This window comes from Mustela nigripes, chromosome 13 (assembly GCF_022355385.1).
Source record: "Mustela nigripes isolate SB6536 chromosome 13, MUSNIG.SB6536, whole genome shotgun sequence".
NCBI lineage: Eukaryota > Metazoa > Chordata > Mammalia > Carnivora > Mustelidae > Mustela > Mustela nigripes.
In genome coordinates, this window is record NC_081569.1 from 54262885 (window position 1) to 54287261 (window position 24377).

The 24377-nt window shown below is 38.8% G+C and overlaps 2 protein-coding genes across 4 annotated transcripts in view; both read right to left on the reverse strand.

Annotated features, from left to right (window-relative positions):
• The window catches only part of AQR (aquarius intron-binding spliceosomal factor), a 93707-nt gene extending 84679 nt beyond the window's left edge, over positions 1 to 9028 (reverse strand). For both annotated transcript variants that reach the window (XM_059372465.1, XM_059372464.1), the window contains exons 1-3: positions 8742 to 9028; positions 3834 to 3890; positions 3284 to 3324 (exon numbers count right to left, since the gene is read on the reverse strand). In XM_059372465.1, the coding sequence (XP_059228448.1) occupies positions 3284 to 3324; positions 3834 to 3890; positions 8742 to 8816 (173 nt within the window). In that variant the 5' untranslated portion in view covers positions 8817 to 9028. The remainder of the gene's footprint in view (positions 1 to 3283; positions 3325 to 3833; positions 3891 to 8741) is intronic.
• A 2013-nt stretch (positions 9029 to 11041) lies between these two features.
• ZNF770 (zinc finger protein 770) lies at positions 11042 to 20768 on the reverse strand. Of its 2 annotated transcripts, XM_059372467.1 has the most exons (3): positions 20663 to 20748; positions 18325 to 18398; positions 11042 to 15600 (listed from the first exon to the last, which is right to left on the reverse strand). In XM_059372467.1, the coding sequence occupies exon 3, from the start codon at positions 15545 to 15547 to the stop codon at positions 13475 to 13477; it is 2073 nt and encodes a 690-aa protein (XP_059228450.1). In that variant the 5' UTR covers positions 15548 to 15600; positions 18325 to 18398; positions 20663 to 20748; the 3' UTR covers positions 11042 to 13474. The 2 variants fall into 2 exon arrangements, with proteins under 2 accessions (XP_059228450.1, XP_059228449.1); XM_059372466.1 differs by lacking the exon at positions 18325 to 18398 and having other exon boundaries at positions 20663 to 20768.
• Between the last annotated feature and the right edge of the window lie 3609 nt (positions 20769 to 24377).

Below are 24377 nucleotides of genomic sequence, written 5' to 3' on the forward strand. Positions count from 1 at the left end.
ATGCTAACAAATACCAGCTTTTATTATCTTGGTGGTGGTTATGAGTGGTAATAATCTAGAAGGCTAAACATTTCTGTTTTATGCCCTTTTCTGTATTATGTTTCATAGCAAAGGGGTTCAAACACTTTTTAAGTTTTTAAAATTTATTTAAGTAACTTCTACATGCCATGTGGGTCTCAAACTTATGACCATGAGGTCAAGAGTTACATGCTCTTCTGGGTAAGCCGGCCAGGCACCCTGGGGTTTAAACATTTTAAATCAAAACAAATATGAACATTTTCAAAAGTAAACTATAGTACAACTCACTTTTTTTTCTGCATAAAAGCCACTTAGATGGATTCATAACAGAATTAATTTTCATACCAAAGTGTGCTGTTTAAGGGATTCTAAAAGGCAACGTTCCCTGCACTACTTAAGAATGGAGTATTGGAGGGTGTGCCTGGGTGGCCCAGTGGGTTAAAGCCTCTGCCTTCGGCTCGGGTCATGATCCCAGGGTCCTAAGATGGAGCCCCACATCAGGCTCCCTGCTCGGTGGGAGGCCTGCTTCTCTTTCTCTCACTACCCCCGGCTTGTTTTCTCTCTCTCTGTCTCTGTCAAATGGATAAATAAAATCCTTAAAAAAAAAAAAAGAATGGAGTATTGGGTAAGAGTCAAAGAATGAGGATTTAATACCTAGCTCTTCCTCTAACTACTGGGAAACATTTTCAGTTAACTACTATTTAACCCCTCTGTACTGCAGTTTCCTCACCAATAAAACAAGAATAATTCTGTGACTATCACATGTTGTTGTGAGGAAAAATGAGCTACTATACATGCAAGGTGCTTAGAACAGAATCTGGTACACAGATAACAAATAACAATTAACAATTATGATTATTTTTAATACATTAAATTACAATTAACAAATAACAATTATGATTATTTTTAATACATTAAAATTAAACAGAAAAAAATATTAAGATATGTTTGCCAAATCTGAAAATGTAAGGATATGAAATATCCTTTTCGTATTTCATATTTCGTATTTCAAATCAATTGTGTAATAGACCACACATTCATGGGTGACTGAGCGAGATGGTATTTCACCACTTTTGAGATCCTAGAAGTTATTCTTACCATAAGAATATTAAGAACTGATTGATTTATTTCCCAGATTCCTCCTACAGAAATAGGGTTGATATGCAAAAAATGCGTATTATAAGAACATTAATGTGTAATATGAAGAGTACCTTTCAGCTTTAAACTGTCTATTTTGATAGCCTACAAACAAGTTAATAAATCTTATATTGTCATTCTCCAATAATGAAGATATTACCAGCACATAACTCAGCAAAACAGCTTCCTCAGACACTAGGCTAAAACACGGTCATTTAAAAATGTAAATATATATTATTTACCTCAGGGAATGGGAATTCAAGAGTACACTTATGATGAAAACATATATACACATGACAGTTTATGTATTATAGAAGTACACTTCACTTTCTGAACTTTGAGATCGAGGGCAAAATGTAATGTTTACTTTAAGTATTCAAATGTATACAAGGTGAGAAAATGACTGGTAAGAGAGCCATGATAAATCTTCGTGAGCCTGGCCAACAACAGTTACTTCTTTTACAACTAAAAATAATGTAGCCAAGTATATAATTTAAAAACACTGGCAGCTTTTGATTATTAGTCACATAAAAATTATCTTTAAGAAGAAATATTAATCACTAAGGTTTTGAATGAAACAAACAAGCAAACAAAATCACAAGCAATTACTTTCCACTGAAGTAAAGCCACTCTGAAGAGACAGAAAACTAATTGAGAAGGTTCAAGATGATTTTCAGATTGGTATATCCTTAATATGTAAGAAAAAAGAATCCTAGAATTTATCTACCCATTTATTTAAGTTTTATTAGGTAATCTCATCCATACCCATACCCATTCCCAGACCAAGTCATAAGTTATGTATCTGCTCAAATGTTGTATCTTTAGAGGATTTCCCTGATCATTCAATCTAAAATGGTCCTGTAACTACCCTAAACACACTTAAATTTATAATACTACCTGAAACATTATATACCTGTATATTTCCTGTCTGGACTAGAACTAGAACACAAGCTCAGTGAGTAGAGACTTTATCTGCCATGTTCACTGTTGTTCCTTTAGCACTGACATAGTGGTTGATACAAAGCAGCTCAACTCTGTCATCTTTTGTGAGCTCTGTACTGAGATACCCAACTGTTTACTCTACATCTCCATCTGCATGGCTCTTTACTACTTAGAATTCAACCTTTCTAAAAGTGGACTAATGATCTATGTCCAACTCCATCTCTAACAACAACGGAGAAATCAGTAATGGAATCCACTAATTAACCTAAGCCAAAAACTTAGAGAAGTCACCTTTGATTCTCCCCTTTCCCTCATCTACCACATTCAACCACCAACCATCTTGCCACTTCTAGCTCAAATTGGCACACCTCTGTATCTCAATCTTCCAAGCTAATTCAAGCCACCATTATCTGGAATGTAATTACTACAATACTCACCTAATTTCTTGCTTCTGATACCCTCAAATTATTTTTTTTAAATATCACCATCTTAACCAAGTTAAGCTTACATGCTTAACTTCTCATTATTCTTCAGATAAGAAACAAAATCCTTAACATGACCTTTGGTCCTACTTCCTTTTATATGCTCACAAATCAATCATTAAAGCAAAAACAACTAGCTTCTCATTTTGATGCTACCATGGATTTGCCTTCATAATATTTAGTAAAATTAACCTTCTAGGACTCAAACACATGAAAAATAACAAATCTGAGATTTTTAAGTTTTTTTAGTCATAACCTAAATGTTTCCATTTTATATGAAAACACTTAATCAATTATTCTTCTAAAGCACTCACATGTAGGCATGTATGTCTACAGCTGCAGATACAGAAACATACCCAAAATACATTAAAAAAAAAAAAAAGATGAGATGGAATGATGTGTACAGTATAAGCTTTCTGTATTAAAAAAAAATATGTAGATAAATAAATCAAGGGTTAAGGGACACCGAAGATTTCTCGAAACTTACCCCCTTCTTTTCTATTATTTATTTTTATTATTTTACATATATTCTATACATTGCAGCAGCTAGATATAAAAGTTTTTTTGGCCACCATCTCCCCAATGACCAAATCAAAAAGAAAGAAAAAAGTTCCTAGTTACGATCACATTTAGTTTAGAAGTGCAAAAGAGATCCAACTTGGTCCCACCTAACCTCTATATATGAAAATTAAACTCATTCTTACCTCGATTTGACAATCTCTTTTTCATATATATCTTCAATGACCTGTTATCAAAAATATAAAAATATTTAATATCTCAAACAGCATTTTTTTTAGATCCCAAGTTGGTAGTTTCCAGTTACTCAGTTTATATAAAATAAGCTGGCTTAGGATACTTATAAAATATTACTGAAATAATTACTTAAAAGATTTTTTTATAACCTCATCATAGTCCTCAAAATGTAAAATAATAGAAAGCAAAGTAGTAGAAGATAAATAATAATATATATATATATATATATATATATATGAAAAGAGTCCTAGAAACAACCACTAAAATCATGTATTCAAGGTGGCTCTGTCATGTAGCGGATAGAGCACTGGACTTTTTTTTTTTTTTTAAGATTTTATTTATTTATTTGACAGAGATCATAAGCAGGCAGAGAGGCAGGCAGAGAGAAGGGGAAGCAGGCTCCCCTCAGAGCAGGGAATGCTTTTGTTGAATTAGTCCTTAAAAATGAGATGAAAAGAACATACCTATACAAAAAGAATGTTGTAACCCCAAAATACTTACCTTTATATCAAAAGGTGATTTTTTCTTGATATGAGGAGCCCAGTATTTACATGCTAACTGCAAAAATAAATAGTATAAATAAGTCACAGGTTCATACCATTGTTGAGCTAGAAGATTGGATTCATACAGTAACAAGCTATTTCTTAATAGGGCACTACAGGCATTGGGAGGACAGAGTAATCCCACCTCCTAGGAGGACTATACAGGCATGCAGGCCAGTCAGCATCCTTGGCCCCAATCCACTAAATGCCAGTAATGCCCTGCACTGCACCCTGCTCTTGTGATTTACAAAAACAAAACAAACTTTTCTAACCACACCAAGAGGAACAGTAGGAACAGAGGAACTTAATAACCACAGTCAAACATCTTCAGCATAGAGACAATAAAACCCAGAAACTGCCTAGAAAAAAACACCCTAGAACCTAGAGTTAAGTGAGCTCTCCAAAATTTACAATTAGTTAAGAATTGAGCAAGTATTGAAAATCAGATTCAAAATCTTCAGGAATGTTTACTTGTAAAACAATAACTTTAAGTGATTAGTGGACACCCAGACACACATAACGAAATCTAAAAAGTTTCTAATCTATAAGCAGGTTATTACAGAGAACAAAAGAACTGATATACTTCAGCAGAATATATATATATATATATATATATATATACACACACACACACACACACAATATTTCCAGATCTTTAGATGGGTTGTATATTATTATATAATATCAAGAAAAAACTTGTCTTATTAATATGCATTTTTTAAAAAAGAAACTAAACTGCAATCTCTTGAAAAACAGAAAACTCTGGTAAGCACAAAGACTCAACACATTTATAAGAAAGTGTTATCTTGTTATCTGCACAGTGTCTGGTATACTGGAGGAACTCAAATAATAGCCAATGGATTGACGTATGTAGGTATATACGCACAGGTGCAAGGCTGAATGAACAAATAAAGTAAAATCTGAAATGTTACCTCTTCTATGAGGTTTTCCTCAACCCTACCTGAGGGTGATAATTGTTTCTTCCTTCTCTTCATTTCATAAAGAACTCTACTATAGTCTTATCTTTCTGTATTATCAATCATTTGATTGCTTGTCTATCTTCCTGTCTGCCTAAGTGGAACACTAAAGAGATGGGACTCATATCTTCTTTGCTTCTATAGCTAAGTACCTATCCCAGTAAGCACACCCAAAGGGCCTCACGAGCAGTGAGGACACTGACCCTGAGGAAGTCTCTCCAACCCATATATCAACGGCCCACTTACGTGACACCTTCCCAAACTATCAATTAGCCTCCAACCCAACAGAAAACACTTCTACCCCCAATTATGGTATTCTGATTCCTCATTCCACTGTCTATGGGCATCACACAAACTACTTTTACTCACCTCATACCATTAAGAGAACTGAATCCGATCAGTTTTCATGGATTTAGGGTCTTCCAAACACATATGTAAATCCTATCTTCTGATCAAAACTGCTTACTGTAAATATCTCATCCAGCTTTTCCTTGGGGTCGAACCTGTGACCTCTCAGACACTACTGCCTTCCCCCATACTCTCCAGTCTCATGCAAAACAGAAACTCTTTCCATTTCCCACTTAACATAGCTATGACAGCATAGATTGTTCAAAATAAATTTTACTGTAAGACAAAAAGGACATAAAATACAGTAGCATAAAAAACTAAATTCACAAAGTTCAGATTTCTGATCTCTTTAAAACTAAATTTTAAGCTCTGCAACTTACTCATTTAATAATAATTTAAAAATACCTTCTCTCGTCAGGTACTCAGAAATGAAGAAGGAGGAAGGAGAAATGGGAGGAGAAAGAGAAGAAGAAAAAGAATAAACCACCACCTAAATCCAAGATACCCCCTCCAGCTAGAACACCCATTTCCTCATGTCACTATTTATGTTTTAAAGTCCATCTAAAATGGCACTTTCTCAATGGGGAGAAGATTCTTTCTTGACAGTCTTTTCTTAGACAAACCTTTCCATTTAAAACTGTGTTCTCAAAGCATTTCCCTCACATCTCTATTCTGGCATTTATTGACTGAACTATGATGAGTCTCTTAAAGTCTCCCAGAAACTGAACTCCCTAAATACAAGGATCACATTTTATTTATCCTTGCAGCCTATAAGAGCCCAAAACGGTATCTAGCAGAAATTAGGCATTCATGTTTGCTCTCCATGGCCCAATATTGCTGAGAATGTTCATCCCTACTTCTATATTATTAATGCTCTGTTATGATTACCCATTAATTCACTCACTCTTTTAACAAATACTCATCACACAATGTGCACCTAGTACAACGCTAGGCACTGGGGGTACATGGGGAATAAATCAGACATGGTTCCTAGCCTCAGCTCTCTCAATCTAATGTAGGATACAGTAAAAGTTACATGTTCACAAATAACATTCCCTGGGACATATCAGTCAATCCTACAGTTTTAAATACCATCTTGGGTGAAAAAATACAAAATTTATATTCAAGCCCACAGCTTGCTCAGGTACTCTCAACGCACATATTCAACTGCCTTCTCAGTATTTTCAACTGAATGTTTACTAGGCATCTCACATTTAACAAGTCCCAAAGAGAGCTCTTGATATTCCCCCACTAAACCCTCTCCTTTCCTATCTCAGTAAATGTCCATACCATTCACCTAGTTGTTCAAGCTATGACCAATTCGTCTTTTCCTCCATCCTTCCACAATCATCATCAGGTCCTGCTGCCTCTAGCCTCAGTATGTATCAGTTACCCTAATTTTTATTTTTTTATTATTTTTAAATATATGTTTAAGTCTTTATTTCTTTCAGAGAGAGAGAGAGAGAACATGAGAAGGGGAAGGGTGGGAGAGAGAAGCAGACTCCCTGCCGAGCAGGGAGCCCAATGTGGGACTCGATCCCAGGACTCCAGGATCACGACCTGAGCTGAAGGCAGTTGTTTAACCAACTGAGCCACCGAGGCGCCCTATCCTAATCTTTAACAGTAGAGACCACCATCATCTCTTACCTGGAGTCACTGGTGACCCTACTGCTACTTTTGCTCTTTCACTCCCACCCAGTTTCCACCCATTAGCCAGAAGATCCTTTCTAAAATATTCCCTGGATTGCAATTAAAATCTACTGTACTGAGAATGAAATCCAAACTTCTTATCTCACCCTCCAAAACTATATACGATATGATGTCTACATACTATCTCTCCTCTTATGTTTCTATCCCGGCGTTTTCTATATTCATACCATAAAGCATTTGCACTTGCTATTCCCTGCACTGTTTCCCTGCTCTCCCCCAAACTGGCATTTCTTCGCATTCAGGTCTTAGTTCAAATGTCACCTCAGAGAGAACTTTCCTGACTGCCTTTCATACACCCCACCCTAGTCAGTGTCAAAACACCCTGCTTCATTTTTCTGATACCACTTATCCCTATTTGAAACTGTACTGTTAATTTGTCTGACTCATCTCTAAAATCTAAGCTCCTTGAGCGAAGGAAATTAATAAATGGCTTTAACCATAAAAATACAGGTACAGGAGCACCTGGGTGGCTCAGTGGGTTAAGCCTCTGCCTTCGGCTCAGGTCATGATCTCAGGATCCTGGGATCAAGTCCCGCATCGGGCTCTCTGCTCAGCGGGGAGCCTGCTTCCTCCTCTCTCTCTCTGCCTACTTGTGATCTCCGTCTGTCAAATAAATAAATAAAATCTTTTAAAAAAAAAAGGTACATGGGAAAAGGGAGATCTAATATAGTTTAAGTTGTAAAGAAAGCTTCTCCCAAGTAATGTAGATGGATGACAATGAATTAACCGCATAAAGTGGGAGAAAATAAGGATTCTGAGCAGAAGGAACAATGTTGAAAGAACAGGAGATTAAAGAAAGCATGTCGAATTTAAGTAAATGCGGGTCAGTATGGCTAAAGCAGAGTAAGAAAGAGAGAGGAAAGTGGATATAAGCACAAGCCAGATTACATAGTATTTTGAAAGATCCTGGTCATTACCCTACGAGAAATTAGAACTCTACAGATTTTAAGAAGGCAAGTGATATGACTGGATTTGCATTTGTATAAAATCACTGGCAGCAATATGAAGAATGGGCTGGGGGAAAGCCACGAACCGCAGGTTAGGGTGCGTAGGCCCACAGAATAAACAAGGGTACAGAGACGCAGACAAACTTGAAAGCTATTTAGAATGTAAACACACGGTGGTTAAGGGGAAGGGCGGTTCAAAATGACCCTGAGGCTTCTGCGTTGGCACATCTGAGACAGACCAGAGAAGAAAGACGAAGATGGGCTAACTTGGGCAGGGAACTACTTGCACTTTTAACCAACACCCAAAGCAGCGAAATAAGGATTAGGAATGTTGTTGAGGGCTAGGGCTGTTTCCTTTTTCACAGCCCACCGCGGTTCGCAATGCAGCACAGTAAACGGGTTCTACATGAATGCTTTCGGATGACGCCTCTGCCCTCTTGGGGTGTCTTGGAAGACTCTCGTCGCTCCACTCAAAAGCCTAGTTACTCTAAGGCTAAGGAAAACTCTACTCCTTCCTCTCTGTTAGGCATCATCTCGGCTACGAAGCCCTGCCAGTGTCAGATAGACTGGGGTGCTTTCTACCGTGAATCCACCGCTTCTGCGACAGACTCCGGGACAGAAAAGCTCGCTCAGTATGTTTCTCTTTATTTCTCTATCTTCCCTGGAACCTGTTCTCCGCAGGGCAAGGCGGCTCTTCCCCTGTGCTATCCCCAGCGCCCAACACAGTGGCCGACTCAGAGCAGATCTCAGTTCGAACACTTGAGTGAATGAATTGACGAACGAATGCTTCCTGGGTGCTCCCAGTCCCACGGAAAATCCCAGACCCAGGCCTCGGGAGCCTTGACATCTCCCCCTTTCACACCCACCAGACTCGGCCAAGCGCACCTGGGTTACGAACTCCGCGTTGATCTGGGACACCGTAGGAGCCACGATTTTCTTGGGCTGAGCAGGGGCCGCCATGGCAGCACTCTCCGCTCCAGTGGAAAGGAAAGGTCCCCTCGGAGCAGTGGGGAACCCGATGTACTTCCCTTAACAGGTAGCTGTGGCGGCCCAACTCCGCGAACCAGGAGCCCGCGGGCCAAAATATCCTCACTGTTCACAGTCTCAGAGGAGCGCGTACCGCAGCCCCTGCACTTCCCCGGAAGCGGAACGGAATAGGGCCGGAAGTTCGTGCAGGTGTTGGGTCTCAGCTAGAGAATGCAAGGGCTTCGGCCTCCTCCTCGTGCGCCCCCTAGCGGGAAGATGGGAGAACGCACCCGGTAGTGCGGATAGAGTCTCAATGTCTGGGCAGGTAGGTAGGTGGTGTCGGGCGACGGTTCTCCTGGTAGAGTTGCCGGCGTCGGGGAGACTTGGCAGTTCTCTCAAACCTAAAAAAAGCGGTAGTGAAAAAAATATAGGCTGGGTATGAAGGGCTTGGTTTTAAATGTTTCTAAAAGATTCATGAAGGTATAGGTTGACATACAATGAACTGCATGCACATATTTGGAGTGTAAAATTTGATCTGTTTTCAGTCCTACATCGGTGAAACCATCACCCAAATCAGGATGTTAAGCATATTCAACACCCCGAAAAGTTTCCTCATGCTTTTTGCAATCCATCCCTATTGCCAAACTAGGGGAAAAGGGCACTAGGTTAAAAGGGGCTGACAGGTTAGTGAGTGAAGAGGCAATGGAGAAAGGAGGTGTAAAATGGATTTTCAATATAAAAAACAGAAAGATACAACAGTAACCAGAATGACAGGTAAAACTCAAGTTTTTTGTTCCAACTGTTATCTGTTTTTACGCAAGGTGCAGTGGATTTTTATTTTTTTATTTTTTGGCCTATCCTCCCTTCTTTCCAAACACAACTTCAAATTTGACCTAATAGCTAACCTGCATAAATGCAAATAAATGCAAATTATTGGGCCTAACACGTGACATGAGAGAAACTCTGAAGATGTGGCTTAGCTATCCATGCTTTTAACAAACTCTCTATATGATTCCAATGCACACTAAAGTTTGAAAACCACTGATCAACAGTTGCAATTAATGGAGTTATGAACAAAAAGCAGAGGAGCACAGGGGATAGATTGTTTGGGTAAATCAGAAAGGCTTCCAGAGGAAGTAGTATTTAAGTTCAAACTCAAAGAATGAATAGAAATTTGCCAGTGTAGATGTAAAATATTACAAGTTCCATATCCCTTTAATAATACCATTGTGTCACTTTTCGTTTTTTGTTTTTTTTTTTTTTCCCCTCTTGGTGCTAACTGAACCCCAGCAGTTAGCCCTGAAATTTAAGTCCTTCTAATCAGCAATAGAAAGTTCAAGATAGGAATTAAATGTTCTTTCCTGCTTCTAAAAAGCAGATAGTCTGTTTCATCAAAAAGTCCTTGAGGCATCTGGCTGGCTCAGTAGGTGGCCTGGACTCTTGATCCCAGAGCCATGAGTTCAAGCCCCCCATGTATAGTGTAGAGATTACTAAAAAACAACAGAAAACCCAAATAAGGGTTATTTAACATAATATGTAAATAGAAATGTTTTGGGGGCTCCTGGCTGGCTCAGTCAATAGAATATGCGACTCTTAAAAAAAAAAAAAAAAAAAAAAAAAAAAAAGAATATGCGACTCTTGATCCCAGGGTTGTGAGTTGAAGCCCCATGTTGGGATAGAGATTATGTTAAAAAATAAGTAGAAGTCAATTCATCATTTAAAAAATGTTTTCTGCAAGCCAGTTTTAAACACTTTAGTTTTTTTCCCATAATCATGTAAAGTCAAATAAAATCTGGCTGAACTGAATTTCTTCTTTGAACAGTGTGAAGTCTGTATCTAATTTAAAATAATAGTGGGAATAATAGTGGGTAGACAAAATGGAGACAAGAATAGCAAGAATATGCATGGGAGGAACTTTCTTTAGCACAAATCTGGAGCAAGCCAAAGAGGAAGATAAATGGGTAAACGGGTAGATCATGTGACATGTAATGCAGTTAACATCCTTTTGTAGGTGGTAATAAAATATCAAAGAAATGTACTAAGAAGGAAAAGTAAAAAAATAAATAAATAAGTAAAAGGGAGATGATTAAATATCCATGTTAGGAAATTCAGTGTAGAAGGAGTGGGCCCAGGAAGTGTTTGGCCATCAGTACCTTATTCTAGTATTATGAGCTTTTGCCTTCTATTAAAAAAAAAAAAAAAAAAAAAAGTCCAAACTCTATAATTTGAAAGTTTATTTTTAAAATACTCTGAAATTTAAATTCTTCAGGACTCTTAACCACCACCCACTTTCTTTCAACACACACATATTTTGTCTTAAAATTGTTGGCCCTACTGCAGTACAAAACAAGAAACAATAATTCCACTAACTCAGCCAATGGAACTACTTCAGTAAGTAATCATGCTACAACCTGGAATCAACCAAACAAAAATTTTTAATAAATCTCTTTAAAGGTATTTATAAAGTTTATTTTTTCAGAAAACCAAAGTAATTGATTCAACAATACTAACAGTTCTAGCATGCAGCAAATCATCATTTAACATCTAATGTTTAATTTTTGTATCATGGAGGTATACAGTTTATTTTCATTCCTATAAAAAGTTTCCACAAGAAGCTTGCAGTGATAAAGGTAAATAAAGATTGTTACAGGTACTTCCAATAGCACTACAGTACATCTTTGACAAAATTTTTTACAATATTCCAACTTTCAATTGAAACAGCTTAAAAAGTCATGGGCCAAAAAAAAAAGTATAGTAGTATCACTTAAGCAAATAAAGTCTAATAATCATACAAGCACAACACTGTTAGGACTCTCCCTGTTTGAGCTGGGAAATGGCTAAATGAGACATTTGCTTCAAATAAAATTAAATAAATAGCTTTGGAAAATCCCCCAATACATAATTACAAGCAAAAAATCCTTGAACCTACCTATATTCTTGGAAAATATGAACTAATTTTTCCTTGTTTTTATGTAATAGGTATGTTCTTGAAAAGTTTTGTGTAAAGCAAATTCTGCTTGCATTGGAGGAACATATCTGGAGGAAACCTAAGAGAAATTCTTCTTTAAAACATGATTCTCCTGCATATTAATACACATTGGGCATTTTATCGGTTACTGTTACTGTTATCTGTTACTATACTGTTACATTTTATCTCTGTATATTAAACCCAAGTTTCTCAAAATGCACTGGAAAAAGAAGATACCAACCTCTCTTCCCCCTTCCTCCTATACAAAGACAATTCTTAGAGTATGACAAAGAGCCTACAATGCAAAGAATGTTTATTATCCATTCTTAACAGAGGGCTTGTCACTATATTTAAGTATACCAGGAAAAACACCCACCAGTTCTTCTCTTCAAAGATAATGGTTACTTTATTACTAAGAAATGTCATTCTTAAAGATTTTATTAAAAAATGGCAAATACAAAGGACAATTTGTGATTATGTCTTTTATAGCTTAAGATTCAGTATTTCCCAATCATGACAGTGCTGTTTCGAAGAATGATACCCTCAATTCCATAAGCACTTTATTACTATTGGGAATAATTACCTTACTAATCAAAACAATTTGCTAAGGATCAAAATAACATTCTTTAGCATTAGCGTCTTGCGAGAAACAACAGAATTAAAAACTAGAATTAGACCTACTCTTTGCCATTTGATCCAACTTAACAGATTTAGTTAAGTACAGGACCACTCAATTCAAGAGGCATTAAAACAAAGTTTTACTGAAGTAAAACAGAAATCATGTGGAGATGTAGATCTATGGGTGAGTCTTAAGTCTATACAACTACTGTTGTCAATTATTTAGTAAACAGATGAATTTCATTTATTCCTCTGAAAAGATAATACTGCATACATATCCTCAAAAAGATTATGGCACTTGGAAAATATTCCCGATTAGTAAACATGATAAATGTATACAGATGCATTCTAGTCTCTCTCCGACCTTCAGATCTTTTGGGAAAGACAACAAGCTGCACAAAAGGCCAACTTCGAATCCCCTCTGGAAAAGGAGGTAAAGCTACCAGGGGTCCTAAGAATAAATGGTTTGCAAAAGACCAATGAAAATAATGCCATGATTTTTTCATCCATCTTCACTTTTACTGCCTTCAGTTTTTAAACTTAGAAGAAAAAAAATCTGCAATGGAATTTGAGCCATAGGTGGACAAAATTATGCTTTCATATGAAACAAAATAAATAAAATGTAGTGGGGCTATTTGCTGCAGCCAAAACCCAACTTTTACCTCTGTCTTTTGAGTATATCTAAAAGGAGATGGCATACAGTAAGAAATAATTCCTTTAAAAAATGATGAACTGAGTTATTGTACCGCATCATGGATTTACATTTTCAATACAAAGTATATATTAAAATAAATAAATGTCTTCTATATGGCATCAAACCATGCTCTTCCCCCTAAAAATTAAGTTGGCTGTTCCTAAAACATCGTATTAATTTTCTATGTATCTTGGCTCTTACTTTCAGGACAAGCAACTGCCTATGACATCACTCAACCCAACAAAGGTCTTCTAATGAAAACACATTTTAAATGATATAGGCTTTAAGAATGAGATCACCAGAGAGACCACAGATGTGTTCCTGGTTCTGTCAGTTACATAACTGAATCTGAGAACTTTATCTTGTGGTTGGTCATTCCTTAAAGTGAGTAAGTTGATGTCTTTTCCAGTGAGGAGCCTGTCTGAATGTTTTGCCACAAACCGAGCATTCAAATGGCTTCTGCCCTGCATGAATTAGATAGTGTCTTTCAAGTTTAGATGGAGATCTAAAACTTTTGGAACAAACGCTGCATTGGTAAAGAAGGCCATCATTCCTCTCTGCACGCCCTGAATAACTACAACAATGACCGTGTTGGCTCTGCTCTGATTGCAGTAGTGCACTAGAGAGATAAGGCTGCCTGTTCCTATAGGGGGTACTAAGAATGAAATCCTCTGATTCAGCCTTAACTTTTGTTTCTGGTATCTGATCTGACTCTGAGACCTCGTATTTTTGGAAACCAAGAGTCTGACATTGTTGGGAAGCATTATAGTTAACATTATCGCCTGGATGAATAAGAAGTTGGTTCAAATTTTCAAATTCTTGGCAAAGAGATCTTCTATAAGGAATCTTATCAATATGAGTTAACTTGTGTCTTTTTAAGTGAGCTGACTGCCTAAAAGATTTCCCACAAACATTACAGCCAAAAGGTCTCTGTCCAGTATGAATTAAATAGTGTCTTTGTAGTTTGGATATAGAAGGAAACACTTTCTCACATTTGTCACAAGGACACATCTTATGTCCAGTATGGATGTTTTCACTAGGAACTGAAAAACCACACTGAAGCACTTCACAGTTATCAAAGAATTCCTCTCCTGATGAACCATAGATAGATACATCTTTATTATTCACGGAGTTATCTAACATGTTTTCTGTTGTAAGGATACCTTTCAAGTTTTTACCCATATTTTGGCTCTGAAAGTGCTTTTGCCAAGAAAATGGCAAAGTCAATGTTTTCTTCTTTTTATTGCCAACTGGCTTATATGTTCCATGTTTGCCAAGAGAACCCATAAATGTTTTTGGGGTTTGTTCAGGGCTCTGCTCACCAGAAATAAGATCGTAATTTTTCAAGAAACTGTTTTTGTATACTTTTTTCTCAGATCGAAAATTATCTAATTTCTTACCCCCAGCACGTTTAAGTTTAGCCAAGATTTTTTTCACAATGGTTTTATAGTTGTAGTTTCTTTTGAGCCGGCTTGGAATTTTGCCACCTCTGGCAGGAAAACACTTATGTCCATTGAGAATCTGCTCTGATTCAAAACACTCTTCACACTCTGGACACTGAAAAGGGACGATATAAATAGAGTGGACATCAAGTTGATTATTCTCCTCAGATTCACCTATATCACCATTTTCAAAACCATCCTGCTTTGCATTTAATTTATTAGGCAGGGGGCAGGATTCTGGACTCTTTACCTTTAGTGAAAGTGTCTGAAAAGTCTTATTCCTGGTATGGATTTGTTTATGCTTCATAAGTTTGCTCTGAATCTTAAATCCTTTTTGACAAAAACAACATTGAAAAGGTCTTTCTTCTGAATGTGTGAGTTGATGAATTTTTAAATGAGTTGACTGTCGGAAAGATTTACTGCACAAGACACACTTAAAAGGCCTCTGGCCAGTATGAATAAGTGCATGCCTATCAAGTTTTGACTGTGATGGAAACATCTTGCCACAGATTGTACACGCGTGAATATTCTTTCTTTTCTTTGTAGGGCTGTATGTAGGATCGGACTTAGAGCGTGAGTGTAATGCCCATCTTTCCTCTGTGGTAAAAGTATGATACATCCCATATACTGGCTTTTCTTGCTTGGCCTCCAACAGTCTTCTGACCTGTTTAACATCATTCTGGTACGTTTCATTGTGAAGTTGTTGGTGCTTCACAAATGTCTTCAGATTTTTAAAGTGGCGTTGACAAATGCTACATTTAAAAGGCAGATTATGAGTTAGTTGATGTCTCTCCAGATGAACCAGTTGCCTAAAGGTTTTATGACACACATCACATTCAAATGGCTTTTGACCAGTATGAATGAGATAATGCCTAGCTAATTTTGATGGTGTTTCAAAGTGCTTGAAGCAAATATTGCAAATATATGGCCTGTTTCTAGGTAGTTTGTTGGCTACTACACACTGTTGAATCTTTAGCATTTTTAAATTGTTTTCAGCCATCATATTCTTCAGTGATATACTCTGATGAACTCCATGTTCTTAAACTCCACAGATGTCTAAAAATCAAAAATAAAAATGTATTAATTTAAAAATTATTTATTCAAATAAAAAAATAATTTAAGTTGTCCTTTGGTTAAAGATATTAAGGGTACAGGAGAACCTGGCCTTTTTCTTTGTTTAAAAAGTAAGTTAATAACCATTTTAGATGAATAGTTTAGATTTATAGAACTAAATTCACATACAGAAATGATTGGTCTTGGGATGCCTAGGTGGCTCAGTTCGTTAAGCATCTGCTTTCAGGGGTGCCTGGGTGGCTCAGTGGGTTAAAGCCTCTGCCATCAGCTCAGGTCATGATCCCAGGGTCCTGGGATCGAGTCCCACATTGGGCTCTCTGCTCAGCAGGGAGCCTGCTTTCCCTTCTCTCTCTGCCTCCTCTCTGCCTACTTGTGATCTCTGTCAAATAAATAAATAAAATCTTAAAAAAAAAAAAAAAAAGCATCTGCTTTCAGCTCAGGTCATGATCCCAGTGTCCTGGGATCAAGTCCCACATCAGGCTCCTTGCTTGGCAGGGAGCCTGCTTCTCTCTCTGCCCCTGCCTGCCACTCTGCCTGCCTGTTCACTCTCTCTGACAAATAAATAAAATCTTAAAAAAAAAAAAAAAGAAAAGAAATGATGAGTCTTTAAAATAAATTTCTAGGAGTACCTGGCTGGCTCAGTCAGTACAGTATAGGACTCTTGATCTCAGGATCATGAGTTCAAGCCCCTGGGTGTAGAACATACTTAAAAATAAATAAATAAATTGGGGCACCTGGGTGGCTCAGTGGGTTAAAGCCTCTGCCTTCAGCTCAGGTCATGATCCCAGGGTTCTGGGATCGAGCCCTGAAATGGGTTCTCTGCTCAGCAGGGAGCCTGCTTCCCCCTTTCTCTCTGCTTGCCTCTCTGCCTGCCTGTGATCTTTCTCTGTCAAATAAATAAATAAAATCTTAAAAAATAAATCAATAAATAAGTAAATAAAATTGTAAAAAACCTTTAAATAAACATAATTTTAAGCTATATTTCTAACTAATTGAGACAATACATTAAAAAGGGGAGGAGTCAAATTTCTTAACATTATAAATAGACTCTTTAATTCCAAGTTTCCTAGTTCTCTATTAAGTAGCATCATCATTATTTAGTTGCTTTGTCATTATTTATTATTTATTCATTTTTAAGAGAAAGAGAGAGAGAACCTGTGTATGAATCAGGGTGAGGAGGGGCAGTGAGAGAAAAGAATCTTAGCAGGCTCCACCCTCAGCACAGAGCCCAATGTGGGGCTCCACCTCACGACCACGAAATCATGACCTGAGCCCAAATCAAGTTGGATGCTCAAATGACTAAGCCACCCAGGTGTCCCGTTTTGTCATTTTTTAAAAATTAAGCTAGAAGGTAAAGAATTAAAATATAAAATAAAATTAAAGTAAGAATTAAATATATAAAGAATTAAAGTATAAGAATTAAAATATAAGAGAATTAAAACATATTTAAGAATTAAAATATAAAAGAATTAAAATGTAAAACTAAAAATAAGATTATTTGCATATAATTATAGCATACCATGGGTAAGATCTGAGAGTATGTTTCAGTTACCAAGGTTGGATTACTTAGCCACATCACTAACAGTATTTACTTTTAATTACCTCTTTGGACCAACAAAGACAACATGGACAACTGGGAGAAAATGCCCCAGATAACTTGGGTTCTAGTCCTGATTTGTTACTGTATAATCTCAGTAGCAAAAAAAGGAAATAAATTCATCACTAAAACAGGGAAAATGTCTCCTGGCTGCATACCACATCAAGTTGTGAGAATCAATGGAAATAATCCATCTAAATGTATTGGAAAACTATGAAGTGATATACAAAAGGGAGGTATTACTTAGCTCAACACTAATCAAATTTTAAAACTTTATCCTTGTCTACATATTATGTATTTTTAGGGTTTCTAACTAAGAAATAAACATACCAAAAGAAAAAAGAAATAAACAAACTAACTAAATTTATAGTTCTTTGTATTTCTTCTTTGCATTTGTTGTGGAATTCCTAAAAGAGTCGATGAGGCAAATTGGCTACTTATATTCTTATCAATGGCTAAGTAACTGAAAGTTAAGTGTGGTTCACTTTTCAGACAATATAATAAAAGGATCATTTTGGTTTTGGAGTTAGTATAAGGACAAATATGCTTTCATTAATATAACTCTGTAGGATACATGCAAAAGATTACTAGGTATTTTCACAAAAACTGTATACCCTATCTTCTTTTATCAGAGAAAACAATCTTCTCATTCTTCTACTATTGCATTTACTTTAAATAAAGGAGTCAGAGATTTAAAAAAAAAAAAAAGAAGCTGCTCTACCTCTCTAATGTTGTATCTTCTAGTTGAAATCACAAAGTTATTAAATCAAGAAACGCAGTGTTCTTTTGTCAGTTAACTTAGCAAACATCCAACATATATGCTATTTGTATATATGTGTACTGTTTTCTCCTACAAGATACCCTAAACACAAAATCACAAACATATCCACTGTGGTTCTTTTCAGCAATGTGAATTAGAAACAAAAACATTCGTTTATTGAGCAAGTTTCTTCTTCTAGGGGCTTTATTATAGTGTTTTCGTGTTTGAAAAACACAACTGCATGTTGCTACCATTAATGCACCGTGAAATCAATTCAGTGGGTCACGATCGGAAGTCTTGTTTAATAAAGAGTAGATAATATGAGACTGCATAACATAAAGATGAATACCGTTTTGTGAAACTTCTGTTGAAAGAGGTAAGAATGTTGTGAAAGCTGTTCCTCGTATATCTCTTCACACAACCCTAGTCAGAGGAAACCACAACAAATCAGTCACTTTGTTCAAAGTAACCAAGTAATCCATTAGGTAAGACTGGGGCCCACAGGATGAGGCAGGATTACTAAGGAAAGCAGCAGTATCTAATTTTTTTCACTTAGGCCATATAACCCTGAAATATTTACCAAAAAAATGTAATTAGAGGCCTAATGGATATGCCATACAAGTCTATGCAAATAAAAGACTCTGACTGCAAGCTACTATGTTAATTCACAAATATACCATATGACCCAGATATCCATGTTAGCAACAATCAACTGTGGGTGCTATTCATATTCATTTTCACTACACTGGGTTAGAGAAAATACTTGTGAACACTCTCTAAATCCCTAAACATGCTAACACACCAACAGTTACGAGAATTAAGTTATGAATTCCTGTCAAGCTATCAGGTGTCAGGTTGGTCAATCAGGACAAAGAGCCAAGATGAAAATAATAATCAAGCCTTTATTCACTTACTGCCACAGTGCAAGGATGAGGCAAAACAAGTACTGGTTCCCAGGGTCCATTAGACAGAACTACACTAGGTGAGGATCAGATGGATGCAGCAGACACCGCATCTCCCTGCAGAGGGGGCCAGAACAAAAGGCTCAACCTCATCATGGGCCTGTGGGCCAGAGGAAGAGGAAGGAAGGGCTAGGAGTAGAAAAGTCCTGAGTTAAAACAGAGCAAAGTACCTCAAGCAAGCCCCTCCCCTCACCCATCCAAGGGGTCTTGGCAGAGATGGAGGGGCCTGGGAAGCACCCGCCAAGACCTTCTGAATGCAGGTAACTGAGCCAACAACCCAAGCTAGAATAAACACGGGGTGAGTCCTTGATTGCAACTCTCTCCAGAAAACTGCAATGCACTGGCCATGCACAAGTCTGGTGTGGAGAGGGCAGTTTTCCCCCCTACTAAGACTGGCCAGCCAAAGACATGCAATTGTCTACCTTCAGGCCTGAAAGATCACACAAAGGCTTTTGTCCAGGATGAGCCAATCTCCTCTATTCCTACCGTACAACTTTTTTTCTTTAATAGTGTCTATGGAATACTCTTGAAAGAAGTCCCAGACTAGAACCACACCACACAACCATCTCTGATTATAACAGGAACTGACTACCTACAGTTCCTGTGCCAAGGTGTCTATGGCTGATCAACTACCACTAACAGTTAAGACTGGATACTATTGTCATTTGCCTTTATACCACGTGGGAAAGCACTTTACTTTGCTTGAACCATGGGTGGCAACAAGTGATCTCATCTGCTATTTATAAGTGATAGCTCAGGGAAGTCCAGGGCTCCCAGGGCAGTCCCATAAGTACTTCTACAGGGTGCACATTAATCTGATAGAGCTGCAAATCCCACTTCAACTGATTCTCTGTGCTCTCAATTGATTTTATCGTTGGTGGTAATTATTAAAACCAAACCAAACCAAACCAAAGCCAACTCTGTGTACTTTTTCCTGTTAAACTGAAAATAAAAAGTAAAATAGTAAATCTCAGGGGTTCAACCTGAAGACTATTGGACAACGGCACGACAGGCTCTGTTGGAAGACTGTAAATACCGATTTAAAAGAATTTCAATGACGCTTCAAGGCTGAAAGCTTTTTGGTGTTTTTTTGTTTGTTTGTTGTGTTTTCTTTCTTTCTTTTAAACTAACATAATAAAGCACAGTGGGGACATCACAAAAGCCAATGAACAAGAGACGAAAGCCCTGAGAGAAACGTGGGCCACTTCCAGCTGGGGAATCATCTCTGGCGACATTTATCACAGCCTTTCCTTCGTGGTGGCTGCTTCTGCCCCACTTCCCCTGGCCCGCGCTCTTAAACCCTCACCTCTCGTCCCAGACGGGCTGCAAAGGACAGAGGACCCTGACGTCCGGCCGTCGCCCTAATCACCCACAACCCAGAAGCATCTAAGGAGTCGAGTCGAGCCCAGAGACTGCAAAATCCCACACCAGAAAAGGAAGGGCAAGCGTGAAAACGGCTTTGGCCGCAGTCCGGGGGAAATGCCTCCTGCGACTCGACCCCCAGCAGGGGTGGGGGAGAAGCATCCTTTCTGCGCCTTCCTCTAAAGGACTGCGGCTCCCCAAGAGACGCAGTCGGGAGGCGGGGGACTGGAAAAGGAATGGGAGCGGAGGTCGTGGCGTCCCCGCGACGGGTCCCCGGGCACCTTGGAGGGATCGAGGCAGGGCCGACCCTTCCCGGGGATCGCTCCACCTCACACACGGACTCCTCGAGTCCTCCTCACGCACCTGGAGCTGGCACGGACCGGGCAGGCGCGCATCCCAGGGCCCAGGCGCCGCGAAGGCAGCGAGCGCACGTCCGTAGGGCTGGCGCGGCGACGGGCTGAGCGCGCAGGCGCAGCGCTCCGGAGCGCCCAGGGACGCGGTCCGGCTGGAAACAGGCTCCCCCCCACCCCAGGGCCGCCGTCGTTTCGGCGCGGTCTGCGAGTCGGGCGTGAAACGGGGTTCCAGAGGTTGATCCCCGCCCCTGCGGCCGCTCGCCGCGCGCTGCAGTTTCGCGGGAAGGAGAATAGCGGCGTCAAGAAGGCCGGTTCGTCTGATTGGCGACGATGAGATGAGATGGGCGTACAGTGCTCAACATAGTGCCTAGAGCCTAGTAAGCCCCCAAATTGCTTTATCACTTATTACTCTTTTTATATTACATACAACTTTATGAAGGGGTGGGATCTCATTTAAAATGAGGGAAATGAGATCGAGGCGTTAAGAAACTTATTCAGGGTTGCGTGGCTGGTAGACGATGGAGATGGGATTCGAACACCGCTGTTTAGCCCAAACCTGCACTTTTAATTCACTTCTTCCCAAATTAACCTCAGTATTTGATGTGGACACAATGAAGGGTTCAACGTTGCAGTCCTTTTACAGACTTGGAAGGCACATTAGTAGGGATAGGATGTTTCGATATCTACCGAAGATTTTAAGTACAAAAGACAGTGGGAAATTACTGCGAATTTTTGCAGGTTCCGACTTTAAGTGTCTCAGCTTGAGCGCTGAGGACATGAGGGCAGGAAACAAGCACATTTTCTTTCGACTGTAAGTAACTTTTTGCATTACTTGTTAAGGACCCCTGACAACAAAAATTGTTATTTCTAATGTTGGTATATATTCCTCTATTTAAAAAGGAAAAAGTTGGGCCAATGAAAAGTCAGTCTCTACTTCCCATATGGCAACATGAGGAAATGGCTAATAGAACGTAAGCTTTGGCTTTTTATGTAGGAAGCTTGGAGGAGTCACATCTGGGGAAGGTTGAAGCCCTTACTTCCAAGAGAAGCAGAGACAGAGAAAGGAGGGGAAAATTTTGGGTGTCCTAAACGCTAACCTCAGGGTAAGGACGCTGTGTGTTCAGATAACCTTAGGTACTTTGCTGCATTTTGCAGCTTCTTCTGGGAGCTCTGCTCAACCAAATCATGCAAATAATCGCTTCCATCATCGACCACATAAATCATCAGGAAAGATAGGCAGACCATAAGAGAACATTTCCTGAAGTTGGAACCAATGGAGAGTGCATTACCTGCAAAATAAGTAGGCCCTTGCACCAAGAGTCTGAATTTGGAGTGTGGAACACAGATGAGACATGGATAAACTATTCTCCAAGGCCCATGCCCCATTCACCCTGAATGTCATCTCAGGAGTTTTCTGGAGAAAAAAAGGGAGAAATTACCATGAATAAGTCATCAGGAAGATTTCACTAAATAGGTGAGATTTGAGCAGGGACTTAGCAGTGGGTTCAATATGGATAAACAGAAAATGTGGGAGGCAGGCTAGAACGTTGTAGGGAGAGATGGTAGTAGTGACAAGGAAAAGTAAAGGAATGGTGTGGCATATGTTTATGATAAATCTCAACCTCTGCTACTTACTAGTGTGTGTCCTTAAAAGTTATTTAACCTTTCTGAATCTCAGCTTCTGCATCTTTAAAATGGGGATATAATTAATCATTCACTCAGTGACCTGTCATGTACAAAATACAAAAAATTCACTTGTAAGCATATGAAGATGAAATGGTGAGGGCCCTAACTTTGCTGTAGTTTTCAACTCAGAGCAACATGCAAAGAAGTACAATATGGTAAGATAAGATATGTACGGGACAGCAGTGGGAGGAGAAATGTCTAAATCTGCTGGCGACTTCAGGTGGAGATTGTTTTTGAGCTGAGGCTTTCATTATCCATCGACCCATCCATCCGACCTACATATATTTTAAGCCCTTGCTATGTGCCAAGTCCTGTTCTAAGTTACTGAAGGTAGAGTAGTGAAGAAATTAAAAAGTTAACAATTCCTGTCTCCATAGATTTTTCGTGTGTAGTTTATTTTTTATATATTTATATGCCTACAGAGGGATACACAATAAACTAAATAAGGAAAATATATCATATCTAATATGTAAAGTATTGATGAGAACTGAGGGGAGAAATAAGCAGAGAAGGAGGCTATGGAGATTTGGGTGTGAGGGCTTGTTGGGATTTCAACAGATGGCCAGGGATGACTTTACTGATTAGTCCTGTGATTTTTGTGTGAAGCCTGATAGAAATGAGACAGCCAGTCCTACTTATTTATACATCAGTGTTTAGAGTGCCTACGGCTCACAAGGCAGTTTGCAAGAAGCTGAGAAGAACCTTAAATACCTTGCAGAGGTTTTCTTTTTTCTTCTTTATTTTAATCCTGTAGGCAATGGGGGATTATTGAAGAATTTTGATTACAGGTGTGGCACGCTTCCGTTTGTGTCATAGAAAACTCACTCAGAAGTAAGATGGATGACAGCACAGCGGCAGCAAAATTAGAATAGCCATGTTGTCAGCTAGGGGTTTCCTACTCCTTGAATATCTGGTTAACTTGGATGAAAACCCAGTTCTGTGGCCTGTGACCGTCTTCATGATACCTGTTCTCACAGTTTGCTCCTAGTGTGTGTGTGTGTCCTCCTTGGTAGTTCTTAACCTTTAGAGCTATCTATCTCCTTGTTAGCAACAACATGTTGAATGTAGAACTTAGCTTCCTTGTCAGTTTCTAGCAACTCAGCTAGTACCAAGTGCATCCAAGATAATTGCACTTGAAAGGAGTCCACACTTTTAGCATCTTTCATATGTCTTTGGAATATTTTTAGGAAAGAAACTATGAAATTGAGTTTTAATGCTTGCTAAAGCTCTTCCTGCCCCCAAGTGATTGATCTAGCAGGGAGTTCACATCTCCTATTTTCAGCTCCTTCTTATTTTCCTCTCACTTTTCCCCCTTCTCTCAGGGATCAATCAATAAAACCATCCCCTTGCCTTCTGCAGATAAGCCACCAAATCAATATCCCTCAAATGTCAGTTTCTTTAAAAAAAAAAAAAGATTTTATTTATTTGACAGAGATCACAAGTAGGCAGAGAGGCAGGCAGAGAGAGAGAGAGGGAAGCAGGCTCCCTGCTGAGCAGAGAGCCGGATGTGGGGCTCGATCCCAGGACCCTGAGATCATGACCTGAGCCAAAGGCAGAGGCTTTAACCCACTGAGCCTCCCAGGTGCCTTCAAATGTCAGTTTCTACCCCCAAGCAATTATCAAAGGATTTTTCCAACAAAGACAGTACTACCTTTCTAAGAGGATTTTTGGTGAATAAAACTCTCTCTTTCCCATCATACATTTTCTCAAGAAAAATATTTCCAGACTCTTGTGTGTTTTAGTACAGGACTTCTGAGTGGGTGGCAGGGGCTGGAGGTAAGGGGTGGTGAGTTGGAATCAGAAGATAAAAAGTGGTACCGCTATATTTCATTAAGGCAGTTGGACCACATCCAACTTCCAGGCTAGTCCAGTCTCTTGAAGGGTTGCTAGAAATTTTCTCTAAAGCTGCTGCTAATGCCTATAGGATTTCTGGGACTCATTAGGCAGTAGCATCCTACTCTACCCAGTCCAGTCCATCCTATCCTACCCAATTTGTGTTGGTTCAAATTCAAAAGCCCTGGAGTTCCATAGTTACCCTG

Coding starts and splice junctions, on each gene's coding strand:
- ZNF770 (XM_059372466.1), bottom strand. CDS start 15,547: ATGATGGCTGAAAACAATTTAAAAATGCTAAAGATTCAACAGTGTGTA.